General features: G+C 40.2%; 1 protein-coding gene and 1 long non-coding RNA gene across 2 annotated transcripts; one reads left to right on the top strand and one right to left on the bottom strand.

Annotated features, from left to right (window-relative positions):
* Positions 1 to 479: 479 nt before the first annotated feature.
* Positions 480 to 9,540, top strand: utp6 (UTP6 small subunit processome component). The gene is made up of 19 exons (XM_084369695.1): positions 480 to 754; positions 1,792 to 1,876; positions 1,961 to 2,002; positions 2,119 to 2,211; positions 2,307 to 2,354; positions 2,452 to 2,515; positions 2,686 to 2,804; positions 2,969 to 3,046; positions 3,146 to 3,227; positions 3,503 to 3,584; positions 3,681 to 3,859; positions 4,171 to 4,250; positions 4,413 to 4,490; positions 5,415 to 5,594; positions 7,534 to 7,614; positions 8,006 to 8,115; positions 8,299 to 8,365; positions 8,512 to 8,584; positions 8,957 to 9,540. The coding sequence occupies exons 1-19, from the start codon at positions 663 to 665 to the stop codon at positions 9,109 to 9,111; spliced, it is 1,788 nt and encodes a 595-aa protein (XP_084225821.1). The 5' UTR covers positions 480 to 662; the 3' UTR covers positions 9,112 to 9,540.
* LOC311266964 lies at positions 9,458 to 14,407 on the bottom strand. Its single transcript, XR_014623781.1, has 2 exons — positions 14,270 to 14,407; positions 9,458 to 12,513 (listed from the first exon to the last, which is right to left on the bottom strand). It is a non-coding gene; the product is annotated as an uncharacterized lncRNA (long non-coding RNA).
* Positions 14,408 to 14,466: the final 59 nt, after the last annotated feature.

The following is a 14,466-nucleotide window of genomic DNA, read 5'->3' as shown; positions in this document are numbered from 1 at the left end:
GCATTGTTTGTGGATACTGTACATACAACTTCAGTACAATAAAGTACATGGTGATTGAAGCGTGACGATTTTTAAAGTTTGATTGCAAAACGGCAAATAATAATTAAGAGGAAGAACGATATTTCAATTCAGTGACGGAAGTTAGTTATGTGGTTAAGAGACCCTGTTTTTCCACGCTACAGAAGTGGAAATATTTAGAAGTTTATATCAAATTAGGACAAAAAAAAACAAAACACAGGATTCATCAGCATTTGTCCACAAACAGAGCAGTAAATTAATTTCTCAAATAGTCTAAACTCCATTACAGTTTCCACATCAGCACTTTTATATCCATGTTTGTATTTAACTAATAAATGTGTTACTTGATGCCACTAAACAACAGTGAAGTCAGTGTGACATGTTATCTGTACAGTAAATCACTGCAGGAGCCAGTTTGAATTTGCTTTGGCATCTCACACTCTGGACCGTGTTTCCCGACGGAAGCATTTGCAGACGGAACCGGAAGAGCGCCCGGTATCACAACTTCCACACATGTGTGGAGGAGGATTTCTGCTCCATCGCCAACAGTCTCATGGTTAACGTCGATTTAAAGTCGACATCAACATCTGTAACATCACAAAAACAACAGTCGGACCTGAGCCCGTAACGACCGCGACGACAAGATGGCGGAGATCGTTCAGCAGCGGATAGAGGACAGGATCCCTGAGCTGGAGCAGCTGGAGAGAGTGGGACTGTTCACCAAGAAAGAAGTCAAGTAAGACCACTTCTGATGTACCAGCACTTTCCACACGCCTTCACTCAAAAGAACAACACATCAGTATAACAGAGGACATCGTTGACAAGAGATGTTGGCATTGGGTCATATTGTGGGCAGTAACATGGAGATATGACAGAAAAAACATGACAAGAACATCCATTTTGTCATCGTAGCACCCCCTCGTTCACTTCAGTAGGACTTATGCAATATTTGTCGAATTTAAAGAAAAAGAAACCCTCATCAATTTCACAAAGAGTGCACTGTTTTCATAAAACTGTACGTCAAAGTATTGATTCTATAAATTCATAGTTTCTCTGTAAGAAACAGTCGAGTGAAACAACAGATCCTGTGTTGTAAAGAAAAATAAATACTGGAGCTGCTCCACAGTGGAATTCTCAAGTACTGTACTTAAGGTCAAATGTGAGGTACTTGTACATTACCTGAGTATTATCTTTTCATGCCCCTTTCTACGTCCCTTCCACTACATTCAGAGGAAATGATTGTGATTGTGAAGTATGTGACCGCATAGGAAATGTATGAAGAGCCTTTAAAATGTGATTTTGTATTTAGAAATTTAAGAGTAAAGCTGAAACAGTTAGCCGACTGTCAGAAAATTAATTGCCAACTATTTTGATCGCTTAAGTCGATTTTCATGCAAAACATTTCAATCCTCCAGCTTCAGGAATGTGAAGATTTGCCACTGTTCTGTTGAATTACTCAAATCCCTAATGAAAACAATCAATAGTTCAACCAGCTACAACAGTAAAATGCTGCTTTTACGTTCATCCATGAGTACTTTTACTTGCATGGCATATTTTTTACAGTGTGGTATCAGTACTTTTACTGAAGTAGAGGATCTTAATACTTATTCAACCACTGCTGAATAGTGGACCAGTCTAAAGCTAAATCTATAGAGCACCTATGAGTACATTTTCGGATCTTCTACTTTATAATTCATGCACAGCTGACTAATCTAAGTTTTGATTCTCAGATTAACATCTCAGGGAAATGTTGTTTTTTTATCACTAATTTAGATCCATAATTAAGAGAGCGACGGCCCTGGAGTACAAGCTCCACAGATTGATAGTAAACAAAGAGGACTTCATTGCATACGTTCAGGTAGAGTGCCATAATCTTGTTAACATTTACTTAAGTTTTTAAATATGTTTAAAACACTAACTTCAAGATGTTGTTTAATTACAGTATGAAATCAACGTTTTAGAGCTGGTCAAGAAGAGAAGAGCGGTGAGTGCAAAATAGTTTTATCATGCGCTCATTCAAAGTGAATGGAGTGAGTGGCAGGCAGCTCGAGTATCTTTCACTTGACACGTCGTTTGACTGTGCCTATCGTTCTTTTGCAGCACATACATTACCAGTTCAAAATCGAGGAGATTGAGTTCCCCATCATCAGCAGAATAAACAGCGTCTTCAGAAGAGCAACAAAAAAGTGGAAGGTATGTATACAAAGCATTTATACTGTGTTGTTGTTGCGCATCAATGAAATCATTGCCATTTTTTTCCATCATGCCAATGTCCTCTTTCCCCACAGGATGATGTGCAGCTGTGGCTCTCTCATGTCGCTTTCTGTAAGAAATGGGTATGTAACGATGTTATCATTAGCTTTGAGTACAACTCAGGTCAAACACGGTGTCTTTATGTGCGTATAATGATCTTCTTCTTCTTTTACTCATCAGGCCACCAAAGGCCAGATCAGCAAGGTGTTCTCAGCCATGCTCGCTATACATCCTGACAAGCCAGGTACAGAAGATTTTGCTTTTCATTTGTTGTAAATCCCATTTAAACCTTCCACCGTCAACGCAATAATCCCAACCTCAGGGATGTTAAAAAGTATATGCTCAGGCAAACTAGGAAGAGGTTGTCACCTACAAAAACAAGTTAATAGTAACCTTATGCTGCCTCGTCTGTAGCCCTGTGGATCATGGCTGCCAAGAGTGAGCTGGAGGATAGAAGTTCCTCTGAAAGTGCCCGACACTTGTTTCTGAGGGCGCTGCGCTTCCACCCAAACAACAAGAAAGTCTTCCAGGAGGTAAAACGAGCAAAATATATCTTTATTTTTAACCCAAAGTTTGTCAGCATCTTGCATTTTTAGACAGTGAAACCCAGTACTAAGATTCTTACGTTTGCATGATTGAAATTTACTAAAAAGGGTTTTTTGGAAAAGTCATGAATTTTCCAACATTTCTGTGTTAGTACTTCCGTATGGAGCTGCTGCATTGTGAGAAACTGAGGAAGCAGCAGGCAGAGCTGGAGAAAGCTGAGATGGACCTGGTGAGTGTGTCACAAATTGAAAACAACACACACACACACACGCTCAAAAGCACTCACTTTTTATTCAGTGCTTAAATACCCGTTCTTCACTCCTTCCAGGGTGAATATGAGTTTTCTCCAGAGATCCTGAGTGGTAAACTGGCTGAGGTCGTGTACAAAGATGCTACAGGCAAAATCAAAGGTGCTTTTTAAAGATTTGATTTTCAGTTCTGTGCAAAAACACGAATATAAAAGAAAGTGGTAATATAACTTGCAGTTTTCTCCTATTTTGTGTCTTTTAACAACTAAGGCTGGGTATTGCCAGTGCTTCTAACTGAAATGTGTCTGTAGCATCGAGTAATGGAGACCAAACCACAGGCTTTTGTTTTTACATATTGTTTTTGAACTGTTCTTCCAACAACAGAAACTCCAAGGAGGTAATTTTACCTTTGTGTTACCGATCTTTTTGTCCAACAGAAGCAGAGTTCGTCATCTCACTCCTGAACATAGCAGCTATCTTTGACTTCACCAAAGAGCTCCAGGACCTCATCCTGCAAGAGTGAGACACCAGCTAATTTCCCCTTCGCTCTGTCTCACCCACAGTCTGGGTTCTTTAACTCAAACTTCATACCTTCTCCCCTCCCCTCGTTTGCAGCTTACAGGCCAACTACACAGAAGACAGCCTGACGTGGGATTTCATGGCTAAGAGGGAGCTGGAGGCTCCAGCGGCAGGGGAGGAGCTGCAGTCGGCCAAAGGCCGGGCGTCAGATATCAACCGGCGAGAGGAGCGCTGCTGCCAGGTCTATGAGGAGGGAGTCAAGAGCCTTAACACGGGTAGGAGCTCACACATACACAGAGAGAATAGACGTGGTAATTTGGCCTTGATGAGACTCAAAACTTTGCTGTTTGAAATTTGATGAGTAGTTATAATTATAATTTCATTACAGGGTCCTGAGGATTTTATAAAGTATGAAAATAACCTAGAACGTTTAAAATAACAAAAGCCTTTAATTACAGTTGAGGTTTTGCCACTCTGCACTGACATCTTTATTCCCGCTGCATGTGCTCGAGAATAAAACACTGCCCGACAACTTTATGTGTCAGTATAAGACACCATCGCTGTGCTTGTGTGCTTTGTGCTCCAGAGCCCATGTGGACTTGCTATGCGGGCTTCTGCTTGGAAAGGCTGAAGAGGAAGACCAACGTCCAAGAGCTGAAGGAAAAGGTATCAGAATATTGACTCAGTTTGAAATGAACATATTGAATTCGTCTACTATGACAGTATCTTTCGAGGACACAGAAAAATGTTAGTGGCTACAGTGTGTTTGGAGGTGTGTGTGTTTAATCGGTAAATCCTAACACGGCTTTCTGTGTTTGTGTATGGCAGAGGCAGGAGAGGCTGCTGGGAGTGCTGCAGCGCGCCCACGACTCCTCTCTGCTGAAGGAGGATTATTATAAGAACTGGGTAAGATAATGGCTTCATTAAACGTGTTACTGGAGACATAGGGGCCCTTAAGCCTTTATGATTCAGTCTCCTTTCATTTGAATAATGACTCGTCAAATGTCTGTTCACACAAGGCACGTTTGATGCGTTTGTTTGGACTGCGTGAGGACAGCACCAGTCAGAGCCCGACGATACAAAAAACACAAATGTCTTTGAATGCACGTCAGTTTCAGTCGTTTTCATCAGGAGCGACGACTGTGGTACTCAAAGCACACACAAAAAAGGGGATGTCCTGGTGGTTTGAAGCTCATGCTGTGCAGCCAACTTGGTTTTGAACTTCAGGCTCTCCCTCTGTTTCCTTCCACACTTCCTGTTGTTCTCTGGTGTTAACCATCTAATTAAGAGGATGTAAGTCCATAAAAATCACAGAATACCCTCTTGACACCATCTTGCTCAAAACTTTCAGTTCTTCTAGTCACCTTTAACAGTAAAATACTGACAGCCAGACAAAAAAACTCAACTGAAGACGTAAAATGAACAAAGACAACCCATTCAAGTCATCATGTTTTGTTTTGAGTCCACATCCCTACTTAACACCTCAATTTAAGTCAGTTTGCAGCATGAGGCCTCCACGTTCTCAGTCAATATAGCAGACAATGAGGAATGTTTGCTCCAAATAACCACATTTACCATCAAAACTGATTATAAAATCCACAAAAAATGTGGGAGAGTTTCCCTTTAACTTTAAAGCTAGTGTGGTCACAACTTGGGATGGAGTACCTGGGTTGTGGCTCATTGTGGTGTCACTGGTGATTGGTCAATATGAATGTGTTGCTTAGTCCTTATGTGGGTATTAATGTATTCATTCCTATATTAAGTATTTAGTTACATAAAAACAAGGAGAAATCTTCTTGATTTAACTTCCTCTCTGATTTTCTAATAAAGTTGCAGATCCTGCTCTCATCCGGGGATGCTGAGGGAGCGGCCAGCGTTGCCATGGTTGCCACGCAGCGCTGCAGCCAATCGGTGTCAATGTGGAGCCTGAGTCTGCAAACGCTTATGCAGCTGGGGAGCGGAGAAGTGGGCAGGCTGTTCCAGGAGGCTCTCACACACATAAATCCCAAGGTGCACAGAGCTCACATACACTTTGACTCTACATCATTTGTTTGGTCATTTTCTCCGCTTGAACTGACACCACATCAGTCGTTCTCCTAAGATCCAAGTATAATTGTTCTCCTTGGAGATTGAGACACACACACGTGCCACCAGCACTGCTGTACAAGTGGGCCATCTCCTTGGCCCAATTAGTCTCTATTCCATTATATCAAGTTCCTCAAATTGCTTCCTCCACCCCTTTCTACATCGTGAGGAAAGCTGAAGACATGTTTAAAAAAAAAAAAATCAGTTATAAACAGATTAATATAATTATGATTATTGTAGATAATGTGTGTAATTGTTAGTTATTTGAGGCCGGAGTCATGTTTGAGCTTAATTTAACATGACGGGTAAATGAGTAGGATTAATGCTGAACCCTACACTCTTGACAGATTTATAAGCTTTGGATGGAGAATGAACTAATCCGTAAAAAATCCCCTGCAACACCTCAAATATTCGAGGGTAGTCATAATGTTTTTCCTGATTATTAAGCTATTACTGATGAGTAAAACATTCTGAACACAACATCTATTTAAAAAAAGACTCACATGTTCTCCTCACTTATTGTCTCCCTGACTCTCTCTCTTTCACATTGTTGGCAGTACATCACAGTATAATGCTGTCTGACTTTGAATGCCTTTACTCAGCCACAGGCCCTTTATAGGAGCGAGCAGAATAGCTGGTTATTGTTGTGGTGCGCGTTTCACAAGACTGTTGCCCTGAGAACTAGCTGTGTGAGGAGGATTACTAAACTGCTGCTGATTAGGCGAGTCCTTTCTCTCAAGACAAACACTCGGAGTGTTGGGAAATGGTGTAAACCCCCTGGGGGTTGTGTCTGGTATGCCGAGCTATAAAATGTTTTCTTATTGTACGTCACAGAAGTTTAGATAATGTAACAAACATAATGTAGATATTTTCTCTTAATTGTGTACTTATGCCCTTTCTAAAGGCATATTGAGCTGTCGAGGGTGGAGTGAGGTGATTAGTCATTCAGATGTTGCACTAGATGCTGATTCATGACTCATTTCTAAAATCTCTGCATGTAATGGGGGGAAACAGAAGCTTAATCTGCAAGTGTAAGACTAAAGGTAGATGGAGATATTGTACGACTTTGACAATGCTGGAAGAAGTACACAGATTGTTTACTGAAGTAAAAGTACAAATATCACTGTTTCAAAATACTCCATTACAAGTTAAGGTCATGCATTCAAAATCCTACTTAAGTACAAGTACAAAAGTATCATCAGCTGAATGTATTTAAAGCCTGTGACTGATATTTTTTGTTAATACTGATGCATCAGTATGTTAGCAGCACCAACAGAAGCTCCTCTCTCCCGCAGAAAACACTGCTCCTGAAACACCTCGTTGGGATTCTCGCCTTTAAATCCGTGACTTTGTGACATCACATTACCTCACATTTGGGTCCCGACATTTTCTGCAGTTGACCGCTCACAGGGCATTTCAAGTTTTTTTAGCCACTTTTTAGCCAAAATGGAAAATGAAGTCTTATTAAAATCAACAGGGATTGTGACAGTTATCATAAGTTTAAGGTTATTATTGAAAAACTACAGTTATTTAAAGAACTGAGAAGTTCAGAGTAGAAGTTGTTTTTATGTTGTTTTTTTTACTCAACTTGACTTACTGCTTTAAGTCAAAATGTTTGGACACCACTGATTTAAACTTTAGAAGTGTAAACAAACTAAACTTTAAGTGTCAACTAAATGTAGCACAGTAAAAAGTACAATATTTGACTCTGAAATGTAATGGAGTAGAAGAATTATGTAAGTAAATACCTGAATAAAGAAGAATTACCCCAAAATTTTACTCTGCCACATGGGGGTCTCCACGCTAGCAAGGTCCTGGTTAGAGACTGACTAATATCTGAATCTTCTCTGTTGCGTTTTCACAGGAGAGTCTTCCACTTTGGCAGCTGCAGGTCCAGTGGAGCGTGGCCAACCAGAGTCCTGACGAGACAGAAGCCGTCTTCAAGGTAGTCCACCTGAACCCGTGTCCAGCTCCCGACAGCTTTTACAGTTTTCGAGTTCTTCATGACAGCTGACAGAAAGAGCTGTTCCTTGTCAACACTCAGCACATAATGAGATGCTTGTGTACATTACTTGGCAGGGAAAGCAGTTCAGTTTCTACCCATGCTGAAGATCTTACAAAAGGAAACATAAATAAATGAATGGCACCTTTAAAATAAAAAATCTATGCAGTGATCATATAAAGAAGTGTATGCAGGTGCTGTTCTTGATAACACCTGTGGATGAAAACTTAAAGATGTAGCACAAACGATTAAGAGCCCCTCGTGTCTGCACAGTGTTTTGTCCTCCAAAATGAGACCGGCTCGCAGACAGTTTTGTTTTCTCGTTTGTTCCCAGAGAGGCCTGCTGTCTGCAGTCGCGGCTGTTGCCATGGAGATGAAAGAGAGCTACCTGGATTGGTCGTACTCCACCGGAGGCTACAAGAAAGCTAGGAAGACCTTCACAAGGTGAAAACAAATAACTCTGGTCTGCTCCTTAATTGAAATGAAGAATAACACAAAAGTAACAGAAAATTGAATTGGTCCCAAATCCCTGTGGACCAATGTCAAATACATACTTGAGATTCTTAGTGCGTCTTGTTGCGAAACTGTCAATTTTAAGCTTCGAAAAACGTGTTTATTCTTCTGTAGCTTACAGGAAAACCGTCCCCTGTCCAAGGCCTTTTTCAACACGATGATTGAGATCGAGAAGCAACAAGTACGTATAGCAACTGCACTGTAGGTCACATGTGACACATAATCTGAAATCTTTAGGTTTAAGGTCGGATTACGAATGACAAATAGTTTGTTACTGATAAATCGAGACGATCCTGAGCTGCACTAACAATGTTGTTTGCTCTCCAGGAGACTCCAAAGATGAACTATTTGAGAGACTACTATGAACGGGCCCTGCAGGAGTTTGGCACCTCCGATGATGGTGAGCAGAGTTTATTAAGTCATTATATATTCACCCTCATGCTGATCGAAAGTCAAGTAAAGAAAAATTTCTGGAGCTTCACAGCTAAACAACATTGCAGCATTCTCCTAAACAACTGAAGTAGATGGAGACTTGTTTGAAAACATAAAAAACATAAAATGGCTCCATATAGCTCAAATAGCAGATTTTTGGGTGAACCTGTCCTTTAAAGAAAGAAAAGTCTAAATCAAGGACTAAATTATAGGTTTCCAACTAACAAAACAATTGCAACAAAATATATATTAAGGATAAATACTTTAATGTTATTTAATCGGCACATCCTCGCACACCTCCCAGCTTTAATTCTAAGCTGTCGCTTTTATTTCCCTGCAGATCTGTGGCTGCAGTACATCCAGGAGGAGCTGGGACCACTTGGACAGCCGGAGAACTGCGGCAAGATCCACTGGAGAGCCATGAAGTTCCTGGAGGGGGAGTGTGTGGAGAGGTTCACTTCCAAATATACTCTCCTGCAAACCGGACACTTATGAGTAGACCAAGTCGCTTCAGTTAAGGCCTTTCAGTTCAGCCAGCGTTCAACAACTGTGTAGACGTTCATCAGCTGAAGAAGCAGCACGTTTTTGGAGAAGTTGCTCTTCTTGGTGCTGTGTCCATCCATGAATTGTTTCAATGCCTTCAACTAGAAAGCTGGTGTTGTTTGCTGCCCAGCAGGAAAAAAGGGCTGTCGATTCTTCTTCAAAAGGTTCCAGCGTCATTGAGGAGAAATGTTCTGGCGTCTATTTACAACCTGTACCTACTTTCCTCTTTCATTTACAGTGGTTTTGTGCTGCATTTGTTACCAGACTGATGTTGGAGACATTTAGTATTCTAAGTCTGTCCAGTTCACACATTTATTTGGCTTTTATTTGAGAAAAGACAAACTTGTTGCTGTTATAATGATATTAAAACAGTCTTTCACACTGGGGTGTTCTCTGCTGTGGTCCCTCTGAGACAGTGACGTTACAAATGTACACACATAAACACACACTTTTTTCTAAACTCAGAACTCATACCACAATAGCTTCCTATAAACGTACATTTAAGTGACTATAAGAAAAAACAAGTTTTATCCTCTATAAATTCTCACTTCACACATTGATCCAGTGTTTGAAGTCAATACTAAGTATCATTTAAATTCCCGCCTTTGTTAAAAAAACTTAAATATGAAGCAGCAGTAGTACTATGGGATAATTGCACATGTATGACAGCTAAAAAAAACTGTCCATAAACAATGTCAACATTTACAGTCTTTAAGGACACTTGTTTTATACAGATGTGGTACCTGCAGTAAAGTAACATCTATGAGGTATAACAAAACATAAATGCAAAAAAAAAAGCATGTAAATGGTCCATGATGTGGCTCTTAAAAGTCGAATAATCCAGATAACACACATGTAGACCTGTAACACTGTATCAAAAAGGATTTTACGATGTCTTTTCTCTGACACAAACATTGAAAGGTGTTACCAGCTTACCTAAAGATCTCCTCTATTCACTTAACGACATGTTTGTAGGAGATGCATGGAGCCGGCTCTGGGGAGTATCAAATAAACACATTTGCGGAAATTACACTCACTGAGATATTAAAGTACCTCTGCACTCTCCAATCATCTCTGTCACAGCCTCTAGTTTCAGGGCAAGTAGCTTCTCCTGATATCTCAGTCAGGCTTTTAGGAAATGAGTGCAAACAATAAGAACATGAAGAGAGATTAAAAACGATGCGCTTTAAGGCAGAAGTTGTTATGGCGTGTTATTATTGTCGATAACAATCCCTTTAGAAGAAGCAACGCCCAGAGACATACTGTCAGCTGAGGTCTATGTAAATGTAGGTGTAAAACGTTTTTGTTTTTATGTACTGGTTTGCTGATAGATGAATTTAATATTCAAAAAATTGCAAATTGGCCAGTTGTTGCTGATATAATGGAGCGTCTGTGCTGACGCTGGGTATTTTTATCTTTCAAATAGTTCCAAGTGAGCTGAGGACATCTTTTAGTAAACAGCTTCAGGCTGCAAATCTTGTAATGAGCTGCTGAGTCACAATAACTCATGATGCTCTAAATGCTTTCGGAGGCTTTTTTAAAGGATCAGTGTGTAGGATTTAGGGACAGAAATGTAATATAATATACATAACATTGTTTTTTTTAGTCCTAATCACCTGAAACTAAGAACTGTTGGAGTCCGCCACGCTGCACTGCCATGTTTCTATAGCAGCTCAGAACAAACCAAACACCGGCTCTAGAGAGGGTCTTTCACGTATTTCGCAGAGGGTGAGACAAGTGGGGCTTTTCCATACACATGTGCTGGTTTATTTTGACCTCGTTTGACTCGGCACATCGGCCCAGTGCAGCATTTGCATTTCCGTAACAACTGGGCTTCCTGCTTGAAGGTGTGTCTTTAAGTGACGTCTTGAATAGTGGTAAATGGAGCAGATGTAAAATAAAATCTACCTGCAGTATAATCAAAGAATAGATGCCAACAAAGCTCTGCTAGCTTTGTTATAAACACATCGCATTTCCTATAAATCTTTCACAATTAAAGTCCCCTGTTGTTTAGTCATCTAAAAGCTTTTACGATTGAGCAGCTAAATCAGGAAGTCTTGTGTCAATGCGACTCTCGAACCAGCTGAACGTGAACGTGACGAAGCAGTAGAATAAAGCAGATATCTGAAAGTACCAACAGGGCCGCTGGACAGAAACTAAAGCTTAAAGGTGCAATATGTAAGAATTGGCCATCTGTTGTATTCATACTCGAAACAAACAGGCAGCAAATCACAAGAGTGACTAACTGTAGTAGTCGTTAGCAGGTTAGCTCAGTTAGCTGTGCATCTAGTGGTCCAGACTGGGAACACAGAGCACCAGAGGACTGGAATGAGCCGGGGCAAGCTAGATAGCATGCTAACTTCAGTAGATATCTCTGCAACACGATACATATACCTACAAAGTAAAACTGTCAGTTCTTCACATTCTGGTGATCATTATCGATAATCTTTCAATGTTTTCAACATAAACATTCTCGCATATTGCACCTTTAAACAACGACCACACAGAGACTTTTAAAAAATAGCTTTTCCTCTGGTCTCCTGCACAGACACCAGTCTCACAACACAACACAACACAATCTGCAACCTCATCGCTGGATGCCACTAAATCCTACACACTGGACCTCTAGAATGAAAATGTAAGGATATTGAATACTGGCACATAAAATCTGTCATCTTTAGTACAAAAACTCTATCTAAATCTATACATGCCTTTAAAAATCAGCTGGACCCTGTAGCTCCACATGCTCACCTCCTCCACAACCACTTCATTACTGACAGGGCATGGATCTCCATGTGTAGTCCCAAAAAGTTACGTAAAAATGTGGCACTAAATGTTAAAAAAGTTACAAGTTGCTGAATTTCTTGATCATTTGTGGTGATTTTTTTCACATGATTCCTAACACCAACACAAGACAATGTGCCCTCTTACATGTTGGATGTACTCTCCAGCTCTTGTGGGCTTGTCAAACGTACCCAATGTGTAAAAATTCCCCTTTATCTGTCCAGTGAGTGTTTGCTTTAACACATTGGACAAAAATGTCTGTTTCTGGTCGGTCCCACACAGTCCACCCCTTCACACATCTTCAGAGCTTCTTGAAGAGGATGTAGGAGAAGAGCACCAACACGCCTGCGGACAGCAGGCCGATCACACACTGGTGGATGGTGATGACGTTCTCCAGGGCGTGGATGCGCTCCTCCATGGCGTTGGTGTGGATGTAGTCATAAATGGAGGCCCCGATGCTCCACACCGCCCATACAGCATCCACCAACGCTTTCATAGTGGGAGAGACCATTGAGAGGGCCGCCTGCAGCTGGGCGCCAGCCGCATCCGCTGCCTATTGGCCCCTCGGCACTACAGAGAGAGAAGAGGGTGACACACGGTGCAGTGAGGAGGAAGCATCGTGTGGGCAAACTGACAGCCTCCAAAACAGCAACCACAGATTCATCTACAACCAGGAACACACTGTTCGAATCCTGAAGAACTCCATCTGAGAAGATTGTAAATGATTCTGTCTGTGGGGAGAAACAGCCATCTTTATTCTCCTTCTGTCTTGGTTGTGCTTTCAGTGATAGTCTCCTGCCCTTACAATCAATTATCAGTTAATCAGTAATAATATATGAAATATGTTGGACGTTTTGCCATTAGGAAACTGTCCTAACTCCTAACCTGATGTATGTTCGATGCAAAATCAGAGGAGTTAAAAGAACTGATGAAGTAAACACCAACTTACTTGAATGATAAACTAAATAACACAAATAATGACTTTGTTTTAATTGCGGAGCTCCAGTCTGTTGTTACTGGTCCAACAAAATTCAACCCATGTTGAGTACTCATCAACTGATGTGGCTTTTTCAAGGCTGATACCAATTATTTAAAATCAAGGAGACCTATAACTGATATTAATTTACAGTAGTAATAAAAATCTTATTGTCAACATTTAGAACAGCTAGTGATGGAAGAACAGTAAGATTTACTCAAGTACTGTTGTTAAGTACAATTTTTAGGTACTTTACGATGATCGGCCAGACAGATAATACGTCTCTCCCTACTGATGAGGCTACTAAATGGCTGAAATGTAGTAATATTAGTTTGTACAGGATGTCTTTTTGTATTTGTATTTCAATCCAATACATTCTCTCATGCCAGTATTTTGTATTTTATTTTGATTTTTTGGATAAGAAGATACTTTTTAATGTATTTTTGCCCAAATCTAACTGACGGTTAATACATTCATAATTAGTTAAACTCTTAATAACAAATTTTCATTATTATTTTTATGATTGTATTAGCAATAGAAGAAAAAGGGTTTTTTTTTTTTTTTTTGTTGCCTTTCTTCTTCACTATAAAGCTAAAAGAACATATATATATATATATATATATATATATATATATATGGAAGAAACGCTAAAAATATGAACAACATTTGTAATTTAAAGTAAATGTATTTAAGATCTCGAAAAATTACAATACAAACCAGTGATTCATTGAATAATCATTAACATCTTTACTTCCTAAACACGTTTTCTGCTTATAAAACATCATGTATTGTTATAAATGAAACTATCCAGTGGGTCAGTTAGCTCCACCTGGCTTTGCTTTAACATTAAATAGCAGCTTTAATTAGAAATGATTGATCACTGGTTATCCAGTTTAATATATAAAAATATACAATTATTCACTTTTTTACTGTTGATATTTTAAGTCCCTGTTGCTGTCAGTACTGTGAGTTATAAAGCCGTGTAGTGGTGTACTTTTACAGTGAGGCATTGCTTGTTTTAGCTGGAATAAAACTTTCAAACATCATTTGTGAGCCTGTCTTCATGCTTTAAGGGTCTTCACAACCCTCTCCTTCCCACTCTCTGCTCCATTAGTCCACTGACTGCCTCCCTCAACACACGCTGACGTCATTACAGTATTAATAAACTTGGTCCAGCACATGATCTGCCATTTGGTCCTGTAATATCGGAAAACACCGAGTCTGCAGAGTCACAAGAGCAGCCCGAGTTTGAGCAAAATGAGCAACAAGACGGGAATTAAGCTGCTCCACAGAGATCAGAGCACACAGGCCAGTGTGGCGAAGATATTTATCAATGCGCTCAAAACTCACCGACGGCTGTCAGATGTTAACGTGACGATACAGATGTTGCTGAACATCCGCCCTGCTGTCGCTGGAGTAACCAAGTATCTTGTTTAGGAGGCGCCGGGCTGTTCCTGTCAGGTTCAAAGTCGGACATTGCTACTTGGTGTCAAGCCACCCTGAATTAAACACTTCCGGTCAAACCCTTAAAAAAATAAAAGCGCACA

The sequence above is a fragment of the Pagrus pagrus genome, assembly GCF_965226575.1.
Source record: "Pagrus pagrus genome assembly, chromosome: 2".
Taxonomy (NCBI): Eukaryota; Metazoa; Chordata; class Actinopteri; order Spariformes; family Sparidae; genus Pagrus; species Pagrus pagrus.
This window is presented reverse-complemented; position numbering and strand designations above follow the sequence as displayed.